Source organism: Talpa europaea, assembly GCF_964194135.1.
Source record: "Talpa europaea genome assembly, chromosome: 7".
NCBI classification, from domain to species: Eukaryota; Metazoa; Chordata; class Mammalia; order Eulipotyphla; family Talpidae; genus Talpa; species Talpa europaea.
In genome coordinates, this window is record NC_140074.1 from 6,051,023 (window position 1) to 6,071,316 (window position 20,294).

General features: G+C 58.8%; 1 protein-coding gene across 1 annotated transcript in view; it reads right to left on the reverse strand.

Moving 5' to 3' along the window:
• Positions 1–490: 490 nt before the first annotated feature.
• MVB12B (multivesicular body subunit 12B) overlaps positions 491–20,294 on the reverse strand; it is a gene marked incomplete at both ends in the record, with an annotated part of 151,904 nt that continues 132,100 nt past the window's right edge. The window contains 3 exons of the mRNA XM_084238726.1: positions 491–577; positions 13,310–13,369; positions 15,563–15,618. Of these exons, the coding sequence (XP_084094852.1) occupies positions 491–577; positions 13,310–13,369; positions 15,563–15,618 (203 nt within the window). The remainder of the gene's footprint in view (positions 578–13,309; positions 13,370–15,562; positions 15,619–20,294) is intronic.

Here is a 20,294-nt window from a genome sequence, read left to right on the forward strand (position 1 = left end):
GGGAGGCGGGGCCCACCAAGGGCCTCTCCCCACCTCAGCTGGTCCAGTGTTTGCGGGACAAGTCCCGGGGCGTTCACAGTGCGGGGGGGGGGGGGAGCGCATGAGGGCCCCTCGGCTCCCTCCCGGCCCCTCGGCGACGCGGTCAGCAAGGGACCGGCTCCTCCACCGCCCTGGAGCCTTCCAGAAGGAAGGTGACGCCTGAGGGGCGGGTGACAGTCAGGAGCAAGGGGGCCAGCGGCGTCAGGAGGCGGCCCCCGCGGGGACACTGGTCAGCACACAGACAGGTTAGGGGTGCTGGCGCTGCAGCACGCAGATTAGTCACGATTAGGAACAATGGCCCCCGGGGGGCGGGGGCGTCACGTCAGGCAGGTGATGGCCGGGATGTGACAGCTCAGCGCCCCCCGGACAGCCCTGGCAGGCGGTGTGGAGGGCGCGGGGCGCTCAGTAGTCAGGGCAGATGCGTCTTCTCCCCGAGGCTGGCGCGGGCCCCTCAGGACTGGGGGATCTGCTGGCACCGGGTGGGGCTGGGCGGGAGCCTGGCGGCGGCGCTCTGCTCTGTCCGGAAGCTGTACTCGTACTGCGGGGGGGGGGGGGGGGGGGGAGGGGGGGACAAAGGCACGGTCAGAGGGACGCCTGCGAGGACCCCTCCCTGGCCCCGGGCCCGCCCCGACGGTGCCTCGCGGAGTGTCCACAGGCGGACGGCACCTCTGCCCGGGAGGGGGGGTGGGTGCCCAGCGCTCCCGCCCCCCCGCTGGGATGCTCCTCCGACGGCTCTGCCCTGACTGTCCCCTGCTGAGCTCACCCACGGCTCTGCTTTGGCCTCTTTTGGGGGGGGGGCCCACTTTCACGGTGATTCTGCTCAAAGCCCACAGCCACCGACCTAATGGTCCCGCGCCCCCGAGCCCACGGGCCACGCGGCTGCCTGGTGTAGGAGCGGCCCCCTGCCCACCGCCCTGGAGGCCTCCTGAGCCGCAGACAGGCCCAGGATGGCCGTGGCCAGCTGTGGGCGAGGCGGGACCCTCTGAACCTCAGCGAGCGCCTCTCTAAAGCGCGGTGACTGTGGACTCCCAGGCCGAGGGCGGATGGCAGAGCCCGGAGGTGACGGGTCCACCCGCACCAGGCACACGCGCGCTCACTACAGTCCATCTAGGCCCCCCACCCGCACTCAGTGTCCTCTCCGGGGACGGGCACGCAGGCCGCTGCGGGGCACTCCCGGGAGGCTGGCCCCGGATGCCGCAGCTGCTCAGGGCGGCTGGGGGCCAAGTCTGGGACGACACCGCCACCTGGCGGCCGCCCGGGCACATCACAGCAGCGCGGCCCCTCGCCAGCCGCCGCCATGTCCTCCCAGGGCTGGGTGGGGGCCGGGGAGGGATGCGGGCACCCTGGAGACATTCGTGGAGGCACCCTCTGGGGGAGCCAGGGAAGTGCTTGCGGGGCAAGGCAGCTGCAGTGACAGGCACGGGACTATTTCAAGAGAATTACACAGGCTCGGAAGGTGGGGGGGGGGCCTGTGCTCCTGGGGGCAGGGGGCAGAGAGCCAGCCCTGCCGATGGGCCCCGGGGGCGGCAGTGCCTGGGGCTGCGGGAGCTGGAGCCATGGCTGTTAAACACACCTGGTGACGCAGTTCTGGGAGGGCACAGGTGAGGAAGAGGTGCTCAGTGGACAGGGGAGCGCAAACCCCCCTTAGGGGCAGGAGAGGGTGGCACCCAGGGCAAGGGATACGGGTTTCTCTCCTCGGGTCCCACCGAAATGCAGACTCACTCAGTAAGGCTGGGGGGCCCGTGAGGATCTGCATTTTCACCCAAGCCCCAGGTGATGAGCAGTGCTGCTGGCTGGGGGCCAGCCGAGACTCCTCTGCGGCCTAATGGCCGGCCCAGGAGTGGATGTAGATGGAAACGGGCAGTCAGGAGAGGGGCCAAGACCGTGGGGCCCTGGGGCAACCTCATTTTGGCCACTCTGAGGTTGCACCTGGGGCAGCAGCAGAGGTGGGGCACCTCTCAAAGGAGGGAGCCGCCCCAATGCCAGGCCCAGCAGTGGCATTGCCGGGTGCAGGAGTGGGGGCAGTGGCTGGCTCTGTTGCAGGCAGGTGGCTGTGTGGAGGGCCAGATGGCTGCAGGGAGCCCCCAGAGACCAGGGGCCAGGTCTGCAAGTGGGAGACTGAGGGGTGAGGCAGGGAAAAGATGCCTTCTGATGGCAGGGGGTGCTGCAAATGGTGGGTGCAGAACCTTCCCGCCTGGGCAGCGCCCTGACGTGAGTGGGCACACGCTCTCTGGGGGATGACCCGCCTGCTCCTCCGGCAGGGTGGGGTGCGGCTGGGGGCAGGGAGAAATCTCACGGACACGGCCTTTTCCCGACAGACAGCCTGACGACACCAGGGCCCCTGGGGCGGCTCGGGGCTCCCTGGTGCAGGCTGCTGTCCCCCCAGCCCTGCCTCTGGGATTTTCCCTTTTTAGATTATCTTGGCTGGAAAAAGCGTTACCCCTACCTCTCACTAGGGCTGCATTTCATTCTCCCCAAATGAAATTTCAGCATACGCCCCCGACTTAATCCCCCTCAGGCTGCGGCGGGCCCCCCACAGCCGCCCCTCCGCGGGATCGCGGCCCGTGTTTGCCCGAGAGACGCCCTTCTGCAGCCCCTCGCCCCCGTGGGCAAACAGCGAGTACCTTTGAAGGTGGATTTGGGCCCGGATCTGTTTACTGAAGACATTAGTCTCCCGCGTAAGGAAAACCTGCGCCCGAGTACAAACAGCAAATCCCTTTTGAATTAAAAAATTTTTCAATTAAAAAGCATTTGGGTCGGCGGAGCGGAGCCCGGCCGGGCGCAGCGCCCCCTGGCGGGCACAGGCCGCCACCACGCGGCCGGACGCGGGAGGAGGAGCCGGAGGCCGGGCCCAGCCCCTGGGGGGTTGGGGGTGGGGTGGGGGGGTTGGGGGTGGGGGCGCCGCCGTCGCGCCAGTGGGAGCTGCCCACGTGATTCCGGCTGCACGTGGCTGAAGCCACTTTAGCCCCAGCCCAGCTGGTAAAAGGGGGGTGACCGACCCCCATGCCTCGGCCCGGGCTCCCTCCCTGGGGTGCGGTGACAATCATCTAAGACAAGGCGTGACAGCACCTGGAGGGTGCGAAAGTCCGTCTCCCTGAGGCATCAGCATCAAGGCTCTGAACCCTGGGTGGGGGTTCAGGGCTGGTGGGTTCTCCTAACTCACCTGCTGCACAGGCCTCTGCGGTTTTTTTTAAATGCCCCCCGTGATTTTAACAGACAGGTTCTCACTGCCTGAAAACTTTTTTAACCATAGCATTGCAAGAAAAGAAGGCAAGCCTACCCACCGCCCCACCCCTGGATGCAGAAATGACCAAAAGAATCACAGGCTCCAGATGTGAAGAGCAGGGTAAGACCCCAGCTTTGCAGACAGGAGCTGAGGCCCAGGCAAGGGTCTGCACCCACCTTGCACAAGGGTGCAGTTCGGAGGTGAGGGGGGCAGAGAGATGCGAGCCAGTGAGTGGACAGTGGCACTGTGTGGGCAGAAGGGTGGGCAGAAACAGGCTGGAGGGGTGCGGGCAGGTGAGGGGGTTGACACTGAAGGGGGGGCAGTCATGGAGGGTTCTGACAGAGGGGGAGGGCTGCGAGGCCCCACCTCCCCAGCCAGCCCTCCCTCTGGGGCCTCTGTCCCTGCGGAATGTCAGCTCTGGCAGCCGCCTCTGCTGCAGGAGGGGAGTTTGAGGCCCGAGGGGCTAGGCAAGCCTGAGGACGTGACACTGTGTCAGTTGTCCTGTGCCCCCCACAGGACCCTTCGCATTCAGGTGGTGCTCGCGCAGACATGGGAAAGCTGGAGGCCCTGGGATCCCAAGCCTCCCCCCGCCCCTTTCCATGAAGAGGCACCCAGTTCCACCTGCCCCCCTGGCCACCCCCCCCCACCCACTTTCCCGCTCTAGTCCCGGGACACCCGGGAGAGGAGGGCTAAACCTTCCACCTCGGACTCAAGTGGAGGGACACCCACATTTCCTCCCTGGGGAGCAGCCTGAGCCTCCCAGAGTTAGGGTTTGGTTTCCGAGGCCTTTCCCAGGGCTGCTGTCCCCAACCTCCCTGCTAGGCAGCCAAGAACTGTTCCCAAGCGTGCGGCCTGGCACCATGCCGCCCCTCACAACGTTGCTCCCTCTGGCCAAGCTCTACCTGTCCTGTAAGGCAGCTGGGAGGCCCTTGTTCTGAGAAGGGCTCCCCCCCCTGCGGAGAAGGAACCACAAACCTGTGGGCCCCTCACTGAGTAAAGAGCAGGGTGGAGTGTGGGCACGCACCCTGCTGTTCCAGGTGGAGCCGCATGGCTCAGAGCAGAGGGATGGAGGGGAGAGGGCTGGGGTGGGGTGGGGTGGGGAGCGCAAAGGGGCAGAGCAGGCTCTGGACACAGCCCAGTGCAAAGGAGAGCAGGCAGGTGCTGGCACTCAGGTCTCTGTGGTTTCCATCTGTGGAAGCAGCTGTGAGTCAGTAGCCCTGGCTCCTCTGAGTCCCCAAGGCCCTCTGAGTGCGGCGCCACGGCCCCGGTGCCATGGTATTAGCTCAGGCAGGGAAGGTGTTTTTCCACATCCGCCGATGGAGGTGGGAATTACTAGGCCAGGTATGATCTGTGTGCCTCTTATTGGACCCTGTGTAAGCTGGAGGCTCACATGTTGGCTGGTGGTGTTTAAAAAACAGCTATAAACATGGAAAAGTTAGAGATTTCATAAAATGACAACATTTTCCTTTTTTTTTTCCCTCAATAGGACATGGCAATTCTGGAACTTCAATCCTGACATGGCAATTCTGGACTTTCACTCCTGCACAGTGAGCATCAGCCTTGCAAAGGTGGGTGGAGGCAGGTGCTTTCCAGTGTGCCGCAGTCCCCACCATTCCCTATCCACTGCCCGGCCAGGCAGAGAGAGGGCCAACTGCTATTTTATCACTGATTTTGCATTTTGTGCAATGATGGAAACAAAGTAAGAAAGTTACTAGTATTTTTCGGGCCTGTGACCACAAAAGTGGGAAAATGAAAGAGTAAGCTGTGCATTTTACAGAAAATGGGGGAGAGGAGCTCATTTTGTGGTGAATGGAGCTTGCTGGGTGAGTGATGAGGACACAGGACGTGTCTTTCCCTCCTTCGCCGGGGCCCTGTGGGCACGTGTGTCAGGACTGTCTGTCCTGCATGGGTTTCTGGGTGGGGCTGACCACTGCTGATGCCTTTGCTGCAGAATCAAAGCCACACGTGAGTCTGTATAGCCGTGGGGCACTGGTCAGCACGCCAGAAGTCACCTGAAAAGGGGGCTTTTGTATTTCCCCCTTCTAGGTTATTTGTAAAAAGTATTGAAAACAATATTGCCCTGTGCACAGGCGTCTGGGTGGACAGTGAGGAACAGCGAGGCCACGCTGGGCAGAGGCCCTCCCCACCCATTCCTTCTCGTCTTTATGTTCATTTTGTCCCTGCCTGCCAGGTAATTATCTTAGAGTCCAATTTGGGGACGGATGACCGTAAAGCTCTGGGGTGGGGGGGGGTGGGGGGCGGTGGATGTTTCCAAAACTATAAGGACAGAAAAATTCTGTTATGCAGGCAGCCCACATGCTCAACTTTTTGGCATGCGCTGGTGCCCCACTCACCATGGCGACCCAGGCAGGGGGTTCTGCTGACCAGACATCAGCTCCTCTCAGCTTCATGGCTCAGCCGGGTTCTCTCATTTATAGGATGGGCTACGGGGGAAGCCTGGTCAGGGGTAGCCAGGGGCAACTTGGCCTCTTAGGATCAGGAACTCTATTAATGGAATCTGCTGGGCTAATAGGACCACAAAGGAAAAATGTGATCATCTCAGGGAGGACTAAAAGACATTTCTCAAAAGCCACCATATACTCCTGATAAAATATGTTTAGGAAAACAGAGATACCTGGTTAATTCTTTAACCTAATAAAGAAAAACCATGTCTGTCTCTGTGGAAAGCTAAAATGCAGCATTATAGGTGAGTACTGATGCCACAAACTTCCATTGAAAACACAGAGAAGACAGGAGGTCCCCCGCACCCCCTCGGGAGGGGCCAGGCGGAGGCGTGAGGGATGGATGCCCGAGGAGGCTTAGCATTGGCGTTTGCCCCACATGCTGGGAAACCAGAGAAAAGCAACTGAAAAACTGTCCAAAACAATAAAAGCAGCCAGAGAGAGCAAGAGCCAGCTCCAAAAATAGAATGCAAAAGTCAACAGCTTTGTGATATATAAATGACAGGAAATATAATGGAAGAAAAGATCCCATTCACAAGAGCCATGAAAACATAAAACACCCAGCAATGACCTGAAAAGAAATGTGCAGGATTTCTACAAAGAACACAGTTCTACTCCACTGAGGGACGCAGAGATTTCACCTAAAATTCTGACTGCTTCTGCTCTTAATCTACATGTGCAAGGCAGTTACAATGACAATACAGGACGAAGTGTTGGTACCCCCTCCCTCTCCCCCAAAAAAGATTCTAAAGTTCAGCTGGAAAAGTACTCATATGAATATAATTAGACAACTGTATCCTATATTAAAGCTTATTATAAAGCTATAAGATTCAAAACAGTATGGTAATGATATAAAAATAGAATGATATAAAAATAGAATAGAATGATATAAAAATAGAATGGGAATAGACACTCAAGAGGAATGTCCACTGATCCACTAACCACTGGCTCTATATGATAAAGGTAGCATTTAAAATTGAAGAAATTAACATTAAGACAACTAACATTGTAGGATAAAATAAAGCTGGTTCTAACAAATGTCAAATGGATTAAGTAGTTGGACTATCTTAACATATTAAAATACAGGAGTAGGCAAAAAAATGGGTGACTATTTTGATAAACTTCTAAGAATGACCTGAAGCCAAAAAAAAAAAAAAAAACCAAAACAAAACATTAAAACAAAGACAGAATTGCCCAGGAAAAATGTAAAGCTATTGTGCAGCAGAACACATTATTAACAAGTCGAAAAGACACCAGTTATAGGGAGGGCATGTATCTGAATATATGGCCAAGAGGAGGATTTTTATAAAAAGCACAAAAAGCTAAGTAATAGAAGTCGGGCAAAGGGCACAAACAGAAGAGGTTCACAAAAGACTTACAACAGCCAACAGACATGAAAGCTGTCCACCGCCCACCCCAGCAAGAGCGAGGAGATGGGAAATGGGTCCCCTTGGTGGGTTAACAGCACGCCCCTTTTTGAAAGGCGAAACGGCAGCATCTTTGACCCAGGGGAGCAACAACACGTGTACCAGGGAACAAACACACATATACCAGGAAATATCCGGCAGCCTGTAATATTAAATGCATAATTGGGAACAATTCCTAAGTCAATCAATAGTGGGTCCCTTTAATCAAGGTCGGCATAATCATAAAGGGCACAGGAGGTGCTGTTAAGGAAGAGGTGGAGGTGGGAGGGAGTGCAAGGTGCACTGGAGGCTGAGCACCGCACGGGGGCTGGGGGACGTGGGTGTGAAGTGGGGTGGGGGGGTGGGGTGGGGTTAGGGGACGCAGGGTAGAGGGGCGGGTGGACTCCCACCTTCCCCTATGCAGCTCTCTGTAATGTCTGCCTGTTAATAAACGTGTGCAATCTTTGCACCTAGGGGGAAAACACTAAATTATTAAAAACTCGGTTCTGATTGGCAGGGTAGTTGCTTAAGATGACAAACTACCACGGCCATGGGCGACAATTTATGGGGAGGCGCGAATCATGTTTGGGGCATAAAACAGCGTTCCCTCAGCTGGCATCCGGCTCTGGAGGCGTGGGGGGCAGGCTACTTCCCGCATGTCAGAAGAACCTAACACCTTCTCGCCTCCAGAACGGCCACCCGCAACATGAATTCATTTGGTGTCTTTGTATTTCCCTGAGCTGCAGTGAGCGCAGCTACCTGCCCTGGCTTTGTAAGAACCAGGGGGGCAGCTCTGTGCGCCTGAGCCGTGCGAAAAGGGGGAAACGCATTAACTACTGTTTATTTAGCTTTTTAATAAACGAAGCAGGTTTCTTTCCCCCCCACAATATCAGCCTCCTGGCTGAAAAGTAAAGGGAGATTAGGATTCTGGATGGTGACCCCATAGACGGTCACAAGAATGGAGCAGGCGCCTTATCTCCTGTTGCAGTTCACAGCCTGACCACGAGGTGGCGCACAGGGACCGCACATGTTGCCCCATCTCCCGCTACCAAATCCTTTAGCATTAACAGGCACAATGAGGGCTTTCCAAAAAGTAGAAAGAATGAACAATTGTGCTGGGATACGAGCATTCTGCTTTTATAAAATTGGGACGCTGCCATTTCATTACTGATACAAAAATTTTCTGCCTTCCTTTCTTCCCGCCACATGCTGGTCCCCAACCCCCTCCAAGCAGGTATCCTTGAAGGCGCCCGCAGAAGCCCTTGCAAGGCGCATGTCCACAAGTTGAATTCAAAAATTCTTTTCACCTCTCGCTGCCAAGTGTGTTTCCATTAATTTCACCTCAATGTCGTGACGTAAATGCTGGCGGAATGGGCCCCAAGCTAAATAAGCAATAAGCCCCATTTTTCAACACACAAACACATAAAGATGTCAGCTCAAACTGTTTACTAATTAACACTTAAAAAGACACAAATTAGATATGCGTGGCTAAGAGCAATTATAATCAAGACGAATTTCTCTAGTCATTTGGGAACTGAAAAAAATGCCTAATTGCTGGAACCAATGTTTTAAAAACTGAAATCACGCCAGTTAGCAAATATGTTCATTTAAAGACCATTCCACGTGACTACACTCTTGAGGATTGACTACAAACACGAGAACAAGGAAAATATTTAGGTATAAAATTAAATTTTTAAGCTCCCTTAGATTTATAACTTCTTCATTAAATACGTCTGCAAACAGCAGCCCATAAAAACCTGTAGCAATTAAGTGGTTAAATGAACTGCCTCCCTTGTCAATTTTAAGGGAGTGATTAATATTAGCTCGTCCCTTTCCTAATTAGACGCTCCCTTGTCTTTCAGCTTTAATGCCGAGTGAAAATGGAGGCTGTTGGCCACACCGCCTTCGCGGCCGCGTTTGTGTGTGTGGCGCTCCCTGACGGGCAGGTGAACATCGGGGGGCCAGGGGGCCGGTGGCTCCTGCTTCAGGGCCGCCGCCTCCGTGCAGGTGACAGAAAGTCCACAGTCCAGGCCCCGGCTCCTGACCCTCGTTCCTGAGACCGGGGACCGCGACGGCCTGGCAGGCCGCGAGGATCAACAGGCCGAGACACAGGACGGGGCTATTTTATATAGAAGGAGCCGCCTGATCTGCGAGCTGGGGAGCTCCCACCCAGCCTGCGAGGGGGAATCCATCAGCTGGAGAAATGGGGTGACTGCTTACAAGGGAAATAAAGAGCGGCAGAGGCAGGGAATATTTATATGCCCATCTTCTCGCTCTGAGAGAAGACGCTTCATCACGGGTCGGTTGCGAAATTACTCCTTCCCGCTCCACAACAGAGCAGCTTTTGTTTGGCTCCGGTGGGGGAGCAATCGGGCTTCCCCGGGACCCTGCCCCTGGGGTCACGCAGCCTAGGGGTGTCCCCAGGAGGGGACGGGCCCCAGCCAGAAAGCCCCCCAGCCTAGGCAGACCCGCTTGCTTCCAGGCTGGGGGCAGGTGAGCAAAACTCACTTTCTCCTGACTGGGACGCAGCTACCCTCATTGACAGGGCCAGGTCCCTGCTCTGGGACAGACACCAGACGCTGGCGTGACTAGGCCAGAAGGAGGGGCCGCAGGAAGCGGGTCCTGCCCCAAAAGAGGGGGCACCGCCTGCTGAGAGTTTCTTCACCCCGGCTTCCTGGTCTCCCAACAGCCCACACGGCTGAGGAGCGTTCCTTTGGGGTGAGAGGTTCAGTCTTTCCATGCTACTGTTTCATCTGTTCCAGAGCATGTTCTGTGGTTTTAATCACGACCTTCTGCTTCCCGGCACCTGCCCAGTGCTGCGCCCACCCAAGGGGCTGGGGAGTCCCCCTGGAAGCAGACCCCCACCAGCGCCCCCCACTCCCACCTGGGGGGGGGTGCCAGGGAAGCCAGGGAAACTTGCCCTGGCTTCAAACCCCGGCAGTAAACTGCCCTCCCGGCTACACCACGAGGTCCCATTGTCTACACAGCACACGGCCGGGCGCCAACCCCGTATCTAAGCACCCGTGTGGTGGGAGGCTCTGCCCCCTCCCCCCAGCCCGTTTTCTCTCCCTGCTGCCAGGGCCTGAGTCACTCTCCCTCGAGTTTGCTGGGTTCTGGGGGGCTGCAGGGGAGGTCGCTCACCCACGACTGGGGCCACACCTCCTCTCTCCATCTGCCAGTACTGGCTTTAGGCAATTCTTGAACTTGGGGGGCTGGGTCCACTGCAGGGCCCGATGGGGGGGGGGGCAGCTCTCCTAGGCTGCTATTTGCTTCCTTTGTCCCTGACCACAAGCTGGAGGGTGATGGGGTTTCATTCGTGGGGTGACCTGTCCCCAAGGTCAAATGGGGGTGACAGGGCACAGGCTTCCAACCAGAAACACCCCCCAGACAGGGGAGTGAAGCTGGTGGGAAAGCAAAGCTGCCCAGTCTGGACAGGCGGACTCAGAGCCGCTGCCTCCATTACAGCTGGGGCCCCCCCACTGTCCCCACAGCGGCAGAGGGGTGGGGTGCGGGGAAGTTGCCTGCCAGCAGGAAGCCGCCTCCAGAGCCGGGGCTCCAGAGGGGCCAGTGGGAGCATGGAAGGGGACCCTCTGCTGCCCCTGAACCCAGAGGCCGCCCCCCGCCTGTTTTGGAGGGAGGGGGTCTGGCTTAGCCGCGCCCCGGCTTACCAGGGGCAGCCGGTTTACAGAGGGCAGAGCCCCAGTGAGGCTTCGAGCCCCCAGGCCGCCCTTGCCCCCTCCCCAGTGTAGCCACTCAAAAAGGAGCAGCAGAGGGGCGCTGACCAGGGGACACGGCCACCTGGGCAGAACCTGGCCACGGCTGCTCCTGGCCTGCGACTCCAGGGAGACAGCGCCGGCAGCTCCAGGAGCACCTGCAAGTTTGTTGCAAGGTCCTGGGCGCCGCTGCAGGAGGGGCCGGGTCTCCCTGGGTGGGGCGCGGGCAGCGGGGGGGTGGGGGTGGGGGGGTGGCAGGTGCCACTGGAATGTCCCTCCGGTTAAAGGAGAAGCACCCTCCTCACAGGGCGCCTGCAATGGTGTAGGCCGCACTGTCACTCGATTTTATCTCCTTCAGCTGAGAACGGAACCTGCCTCTCAGCCCATCATGGAACAGGAAACAGAGCTGGGCTTGCTGGGCCGGAGGCGGCTAGCGGCAGCACTGGGGGGCTCCCTAATCACTCCCCACCTGGGCTGGGGAGACCCCTAACAGCCAGCGTGGCCCTAGGATGGCAGCTGCCAACTCCCGGGGCAGAGGCCCCTGGCAGGCACCATTCAAAGCCATTGACCGACTGTCTCAGCTGAACCCCATAAATGCTAGGGCGTAAGCATTTTTATTTTGCCCCTGAATTTACAGAAGAGGAAATGGCAGCTCAGAAAGAGGAAGTGGAAGGACCAAGATTCCATCCTGGGCAGGGCTGGAGGCTGGCTCCCGCCTGGTGAGGGGCTGGGGCTGGCTCGGAGCCAGTCCTGAGCACCCCAACATCAGGACAGCGGTTCCCATGGAACAGGTTTCTAGGTCAGGTTTCAAACCCGAGGATGGGGAAGAGAACCAGGTTTATGGCGTTTCTATTGCACGCCCTGGGCGCCACACTGCGCCCCTCACCCACTTCACCCCATCCTGGATCTTGGAGGCCCAGCCAGGTCAGAACCAGGGGCAACCAACTGGCTTTCCACACTCCACTGTCCCCACCAGCCCTCCTCACCCCCTTAGATGGCAACAGAGTCACAGGCAAAGTCACAGTGGGGGGACCTGAGGGGGGGGGCGCGGTCTTGGTCCTGTTGTGGGCAAGTGGCTCCCGAGCCTCGGTTTCCACCCTACAAAACGGGGACCAGGACCCCCAACAGGTCAGCTTGGGGTGAGAGCCAGCGATCCTGGGTAAAGCCCGGGACCCAGCGCTGAGTGCACAGCAGGTGCTGGAATAAACAGGGCTACGGTTGGGGCCCAGGTGAGTTCCCAACCAAGGACGGGGAGGGGAGACATTCGGAATGCTGCCCCCTTGTCCAGCACCCCCCCCCCACCCCTATGGGGTGTTAGATCTGCCGGCACTTTCACACCTGCTCGTGAGGCCTTCGTGGACGACCTGCCCACCCGTGGGTGCCAGCGTCATCCCCGCTGCGAACAGAGAGGGGCGTGACTTGCCCCTGGGCAGTGGCGGAGCGCAGCACAAGTCTGTCTGTCTGGCCTCGTCCACCCTCCCCGGGGCACCTGCAGCCACAGCAGGCTGCTCTCGGGGCTTCCTCACACGCCCGCTGGGCCTCCCCGGCCGCCCTGCCTGCGAGAACGGCGGCACGCATTCCGGGCGCAGGCGTGTTTCTAAGGGAGCAGCCAGCCAGCCCTGCCCGCGCCCCCAGATGACGATCAGGTGGGCTTTATGATTTACGGAAAATCAAAGACAAAGGGCGACTTTTCTGTCTTGTTTCTGCTATGACAGCTTTGGAAATTTGTTGCACTACATTGATTCAATTTTCCTTGATTTCAGCCATCTTTCAATAATGCCGCCCGCGCGCGCCGCCTGGTACACGGGGGAAAACCCAAAGGAGCTGAGAATATTGAAATGGTTCTACCATTTCCATCTTGGAGACAAATGTCCCTCTCAGAGGAGAGCCGGCTGCGAGCGCGCGGCTGCTTAACAAGCTCTGTACCGGGGAGAGGGGCCGCGTGGCCCGGCGGGAGCCCGGGGGCCGGGCCCTCCCGCTGGCCCCGTGACCGGCCTTGCGCCCCAACCTTGCCGCTCTTTCTTCTTTCTTAGGAAAACATCCAAAGTACCTGGAGCCAGGCTGCCGAACGGGGCCTGACTCCGCCATCACTACTGGGGTGTCTCCTGAGCCCCCCTCCCAGTCGGACCGTTCCCAAACCCACCGGCGCCAATCACAAAGCAGAGGAGGAAAGCGAGTCGATGCCGCGCCCCAAAGCCCCAAAGCCCCACGCTTGCCTTCACCCAAGACAAGTTTCTGCAAGGAGGCAGGACTGTCCTGTCGCCCGCAGCGCCTGGCTGGGGAGGGAGACGCTGCTCACACCTGACTTGGAGGAACAGACCCGGGAGAAGCGAGCTGCTGAGGACCCAGCCCAGGGACCCGGGGGTGTTTTCCTCGGAAGGGGCCCCTCGGCGCGGGGAGCAGACCGCCAGGGCACAGGGGTGGGGGTGGGGGGGAGTGGGCCTCTCCGGGCAGCCTGCTTACCTCTTTTTCAATTTCTGCCAGAGACTTGATGGTGATTCCCAGGAGGTCGAAGGGCTGCATCTGAAACACAGCGCGCGTCCTCGTGAAAAGGCTGAAGACGTCCCTAGGCCCTTGCGTGGACTACACAGCGTGCCGCCCCCCGGGGTGACTGTGGTGAGGGAGACGCTCAGCACAAGAGCCGCAGCCATGAGGCCTGACCCCTGTAGGGCAGGCCCCGCCCGACCTGCCCCCTAGACGCACGCCCAGGCCACGGCCACCTGGGACGGCGCTGCCCCCCCCCCGCCCTCCTGCCCCTCCCCCGTGCTCCTCCTGCAGCTGTGGGGACTGGGTGCCCAAGCTTCCCCAGAGGCCCCCCTAACTGCCGTGAGTCACTCCTCCAGGGCTCCTTGGTATCCAGGGAAGGAGCTGGGGGAAGTCCAGGCCTTAGAAAATGCAAGGTTAGAGGAATGACTAACTGCCCATCAATTATCGTTTCAGAAATCAATGGTGGTGAAAATGATAACATGGCAAGTTAATGGGTGTTTCTACGATTTCATAAAGGTGGGAACCTTGCTATGAAAATGCTGGCTTCTCAACAGACGGCGTGAAAACAATCAGATACAGGTAGCATCCTCTGGAGGCCCCGGGGGCCTGGGCTGACAAGCTGGGGGAGAAGGCCCTGGTCCAGGTCCCTGCTGGGCCTGCTAATGCTCTGGATTCCCAGGAGGGGTACCAGCGCGGTGTCGGGGAGCCCAGGCCAGCAGCTGGTGGCTGGGATGCACAGGTGAACCCCAGTCTGCTGAGGGGCGGGGCTGGGCTGGGCCAAGAGGGATTTCCCATGGGGCTGGGAACAGGAGGCCGGCTCTGGAATCCGAGGATCTGGATTCACAACCGGATCAGCACCTCGCACGCGGCCAGCAGCAGGTGCGGGCATTCCAGTATCTCCTCTCCTGTCCAGAAGCCACGGCTGGGGCTGGAGGATGAGAGGAGGAAGGCGGGAGACCCTGGCACTGGGCTTGGCCCGACTGCCGGTGCCCGGAGGCCTTGCAGAGTCGGCAGCGGCACATCCGGAGGGTGATCTTGGGACAGGGCCACCGAGTTAGGCACTCGGCTCCAGGGCCTGTGAGGCAGCCACAAAACAGCATGGCTCTCTCCCACCACCATCGCGCCCCGCGAGCGGGCCGCCTGCCCTCGGCCGGGGCCCGGTGGAGGTCCAGCTGCCGCATCGTCAGGCGCTAACGGCCCCACTAAACTTTCCCGACTGGAGCTGGTGTGCAGGGCCTGGCAGCCCGGGTGGGGGCCCTGCGTCGCCATGGCAACGCGGCGAGTTGAGTGGGCCGAAGTTACTCACGCTCGGCATGTCACGTCACAAGCATTTTTCAAGATTAAGCTGCTTACCAGAAAGGCTCAGAGGAGGCCTATTATATTTCATGAAAATGGAAACTACAGAGCAGGTCAAATCGCAAGCCGGGTGGTTTAAGCTGGATCCAAGAAAAACACTGAAGGATTCTGTAGCTGGACCCAAACTGGGGCCTTCACGTTTATTCATTACTCAAAACTAACTTCAGCTGTGAGGATTTAAAAAAAAAAAAACCCCACACACCCAGAAACAAGTTGCTGAGCCCATATGGACCAGGCCTGAGCAGCCAGGGAAGCGTCCCAGGAGTGCCCAGGGCCGCGGCCCACGGTCCCCTACAGCTGCTGTGGTGGGTGCCCCTCACCGTTGTGACCCTTGGGCCCAGTCAGTTCACCCAGATCCTGTCACTAAAGAAAGCTCAGGGCCGGCCCATCCTAGGTTTGCTCGTGGGCACCGAGGGGTCCGTGCTGCCTGCCATGAGCGGGAGAACCCCTCCCCCAGGCACACGGCACCCGCAGGGCCGTGGAGCACAGGCTGTGGTTGTCAGAAGATGCAACAACAGCAAAGGGAAAATGAGGCCGCCGCCTTCCTGTAGGTCGCTGCGTCCTTAAAAAACCAAGAGGGACAAGGAGATTAAGCTGAGCTGAGAAACCAAGAACACTCTCAACCAGTGGGCGGGTCCCGTGGACCATCCCGGCTGAAAGGAGAGAAGCCCCGCTGGGGTGAGGGACACGCGACCACCTCCCACTTCCGGTCCCCCAGGGCTGAGCTTCTAATGGGGCCGGACACGGGGCAGAAACAGCTCCACGGAGGGGCTGGGGCCAGGGAGAGTGAGGCCGTCGGATGCCCGTGGGCTCTGGAAATCGAGGCGAGGGGCCGGGGAGGTGCAGAAGGCAAGAGCGACCAGCCACACTTACACTTTCCGGAACGCAGGAGAACTTCTCTGAAATCATGAAAGGCACACCGTCCATTGCTGCAGAAGAAGAAAGAAAAAAATGACTTGCAGACACCACTGATGTTCAGGGACTTGAGCCACGAAGGGGCGGTGAGTGGGTGGGAGGCTGGAGCGGGCGAGCACGAGGGGCGCGGGGGGTGAGGCAGCGCCTGGCCGGACAGCACCTCCCCTCAATAGCAGGCAGGCGGGCACGCAAGAGTTATGGGCGCAAAGAAGGGCCTAGTGCCCTCTTCCCAGGGCCCACCGGGGAGTCAGGCCTCTGAGAGCTGGCGTGGACAGGACGAGGCCAGGGGCCAGGAGCGTTGGGCAGCTGCGCGTTCCTGACTGTGCTCCCACCTGAGCCAGACCTCGGCCCCACAGGCCGCCGGCTCAGGGATGGTCTGGGCTGCAGGCGCAAGGCTGTGGAGTCAGACCGCCTGGGTTTGACCCCATTGTGGCTCCGGGGGGTTCACAAGCTGCCTGTCCCAGGAGGAGGCCTGCGAGGGCATGTGGCGCAGAGCAGAGCAGCGGGCCGCAGGGCTGACCGGCCTCCCTGCTGACTCGGGGCCACTCAGGGCATCATGGGCGGGCTGCTGGGTTTTAGCGGATGCGAGAAGGGTGGCGCCCCAACACGCACAAGCCCCGGAAAGGGTGTCAGCCTGCTGTTCTGTCACACAGCCCTCACCCACCACGGCCCCCAGTTGGCGCCACCCACGGCACAGGGAGAAAGTCCCCCACCTCACACCACCCCGCCCGCCGCAGCAGCCTGTGCCAGCACATCCTTCCCAAGACACACTCGCTGCGGACCATAAAGCTCTGATGCCACGCTGGACCCCGTGGCTCGTCCACAGGTTGCCCTGGACAATGTGCGCGGCGTGGGGGCTCTCCCTGCGTGACGGCTCCGCAGACGAGGGGCCCGGGGGGCCGGCTGAGATCCTCCCTCGGGCCAGAGCAGGGCCAGGCCCAGCGTGGGGGGCTCACCCCAGGTGTGAGGGTTTGCTGGTTTACGGCGGTTTAGGACGATGGAGCAATGTGTTAGGAGCCTGGTTAGGGGTCCCCCGGGCAAGGACGGTGCTTGCTGCTCCCACTTCTCTGGGATGTAAGTGGCGGAGCAATTCAGTCCGAAGAAGGATGAGCAGCAAAGGCAGACGGTGGACAAGCAGGAGGACGGGAGTAAGGGATGAAGAGCCACGTGGACGCGTCCTCTCTGGCGGCCAGGCGAGCTCAGGGCTCACGTAAGGCTACGCTCGCGCCTTGCTCTGGGGCAGGGAAGAGGAAACCTGCCTCCCTGCTCCAGAAGCCGAGCAGCTGCCAGCCGGACAGCCTGCGGCTGGAGCCTGCACTGGCTCAGGGGCCTGCCACCTTCCGCAGCTGCCTGGAGGCTGGGCAGGGAAGGGGGACACGTCCCCAGAGAGGAAGAGAAAAGCCCCAAATAACCTTACGCAGGTGCCCACACTTCGCACAACTAGAGGGCCAGGCACCTGCACCGCCTGCTCCCCTGCAGCCAGCGAAGAGACAATCCTCACGGGCCATGGGCCTTCTCCGAGCCAGACCAGGTGCCACCCAAGGTCCAAGAGGAGCTTCCCACTCCCTTCTCAGTCCTGCCACTGACTGACTGCCCCATGCAGGCCGGGAGCCACCATGAACCCCGCAGAGCACTCTGACTCCTGACCCCTGCCCCAATCTGGAGCTAGGTGGGCACACGGTGCCTGGAGCACCTCCAGTCCTTTCAGATCAGGGGTCAGGGGTCAGAGGTCAGGCCTCCGGTTGCACAGGTAGAGGTAACTCCAGAGGCAGAGACAGAGTTTCTTTGAACTGCTGCTCCTTCCACACCAAGGGCCCTCAGGTTTTGACCATCATCGGGCCTCTCAGTCTATGGTGATCGTCCTACGAGCGCTGATAGACTGAGGGGCCCGGAAGTGCGTGTGTGCCCACACTGCCGCACCTGCCTCCACCCTCCTCCTCCCTGCCTGAGTGCCCTCCTCTCGAAGTCACACCCCGAGCCACAGTCCCCCCGAGCCACAGTCCCCCCGATCCCCAGGGCCTCTGCACACCCCTTCTCTCCGCGGCTTCTCCTGCCACTGTGCAGATGCAGGGTTCCTGCGCTCAGCAGTGCCCACTGAATGCCAGCAGGCAGCTCTCTGCTGGCCAAGACCCCTCCACCTTTGTCAGGCTTTCTGCCCTCGGCGTCTTAAACCTTCTTAGTGTTTGGGGGTTTCTGAGGAGACACGGTAAGGAGCTCCCTCTCACTGGTGACGCGGCAATGCTTGCTGAGACCTTGTGTCCTGGGAAGGTGGAAAGGTAGCCGCCCCGGGAGCTGAGGCCCAGGGAGCATGGGGGCATCGTAGGGGTTGGGAGAGGGTTTCCCAGCCACAGGCTGGCAGTCAGTCACTCCAGAAGTGAAGCACACGGGAGAGTCCAGGGCAGGCCCCGCACCCCCCACTGTCCCCCTGCACCACTGTCCTGCTGGGGTCGCTCAGAGTGCCTCTCCTGCAGGGTCAGGCCCCAGGGGGTTCCCCCTTTCCCCTGAGGGTTCAGTGGTTGTGCAGGAGGAGGGTGGGCAGCAGATCCCATAGGAACCTCCCTGAGGGGGCAGGAATCACAAAGCTTCTTGAGGAGGCTGAAGACAAATCCAGGAGTGACATCATTATGGGGCCAGACTAAGGTGCTCGTAAGGGGAGAAGAGGGGAGGCTTCTGATTGTTCCAATGAGCAGCCATTCCCTACCCCACCCCGCCCGAGTCTCTCCCTGTCCGTAGGCCTAGACCCTGAGACACAATATTGAAATTAGGTCACTCACCCTCCAGTGGCCTCCACATGTTCACGTAAAAAGAAGAGTCACACACCTCTCACTTTCAGTCAACAACTAGGGAAGCTTAAGCTGAGTGGGGAAGGCAGGTGGGGCGCTGAGTCAGGCTACAAGCTGACAGCGACACTGTGGACGCAGAGGAACAGTCTTCAGGGATGAGACGTCAACTCCATGGAGAAAGCTGCAGTGGGCAGAGGGTCAAACCAGCCACGACCTTCCTTTAAGCCAAAGCCTAAGGCAGAGCAAGACCCTAACTCTCTTCAATCCCATGAAGGCTGAGAGAGGCGAGGAAGTGCAGCAGAAGAGTTTGGACCTAGCAGAGGTCGGCTCATGAGGTTCCAGGAAAGACACGGTCTCCACAACATAACGGCGCAGAGCAGAGCAGCGAGCGCTGATGTAGAGGCTGCAGTAAGTCATTCAGGTCCAGCTAAGATCATCGGTGAAGGCGGCTACACTACACATCAGACTTTCAATGCAGACAAAATGGAAGATGCCGTGAAAGACTTCCATAGCTAGAGAGATGTCAGCGACTGGCTTGAAAGGACAGGCTGACTCTCTTGCTATAGACTGCTGACTTGGACTTGAAGCCAATGTTCATTTGCCATTCCTAAAAACTGAGGGCCCTTAAGAATTTTGCTAACTCTAGTCTGCCTGTACTCTGTAAATGGAACAACAAAGCCTAGATGACATCTATTTTCAACTTGGTTTACTGAATATTTTCAGCCCACTGTTTAGGCCTATGGCTCAGAAAAAAGATTCCTTTCTAAAGATCACTGCTCATTGGCAATGCACCCAGTCACCCAAGATGGAGAAGTACAAGGAGATTCAGGATGCTTCCCCGCCTGCCAACACAGTACCCAACCTACAGCCTGTGGGTCAAGGAGTAACTTCGACCTTCCAGTCTTATTATCTAAGAAATAGACTTCATAAGGCTATAGCTGCCATGGATAGTGAGTCTTCTGATGGATCTGGACAAAGTTAACCAGAAACAAAGTAAATCCTGGACAGGATTCACCATCCGAGATACCCCTAAGAACATTCATGATTCATGAGAAGAGGTCAAGATAATTGATATTACCAGGAGTTTGGAAGAAGTTGATTCCAACCCTCCTGGGTGACTTTGAGGGGTTCAAGACCTCAGTGGAGGGAGTAACTGCAGGTGTGGTGGAGACAGCAAGAGCACTGGAGGTGGGGCCTGCAGGTGGGCATGGACTGCTGCAATGCCACTGGCGCGGATGAGGAGTGGCTCCTTATGGGTGGGCAAGGAAGTGGCTTCTTGCGCTGGGATCTGCCCCTGGTGAGGATGCTGTGGGCATTGAAAGGCTGACAGAGCACTTAGACCCTGACATGCACTTAGAGGATAAAGCAGCAAACCTTTTGAGAGGACCAACTCCAGTTTTGAAAGAAGTTCCACACTGTCTGAGAAATGCTGTGGAACAGCCACTTAGAGAAATCTTTCCTGAAAGTCAGTGGATGTGGCAAACTTCACTGTTGTCTCGTTTTAAGAAATTGCCAACACCCCAACTTTCAGCCACCACCACCCTCCTCAGCAGCATCAACACGAGGTAACACCCTCCACCAGCAGGAGGGCAGCTGCTCCCAAAGGCTGGGGTGCTGAAGACTCCATGGACTGCGTGGCGTGCGCACCCTCAGCAGACGACTGCCTGTATACGTGTCTTTTCTGGGAGCTGAGGATCAAGGCAGCTAATGCATCTCACTTTGCCGTGATACCGCCTTTATCGTGGGAGGTTGGAACTGACCCCCAGGGTCTTTGAAGCCATCCTGTCCTTGGCCTCCTCCACCCACCTAGAGAAGCTGTCAGGTGGAGGGAGAGAAGGGACCTCCGAGGCAAGCGACCTCATCCTGGAATTTATGATAGAAACAAGAGCCTCATCAGATGCTCCTTG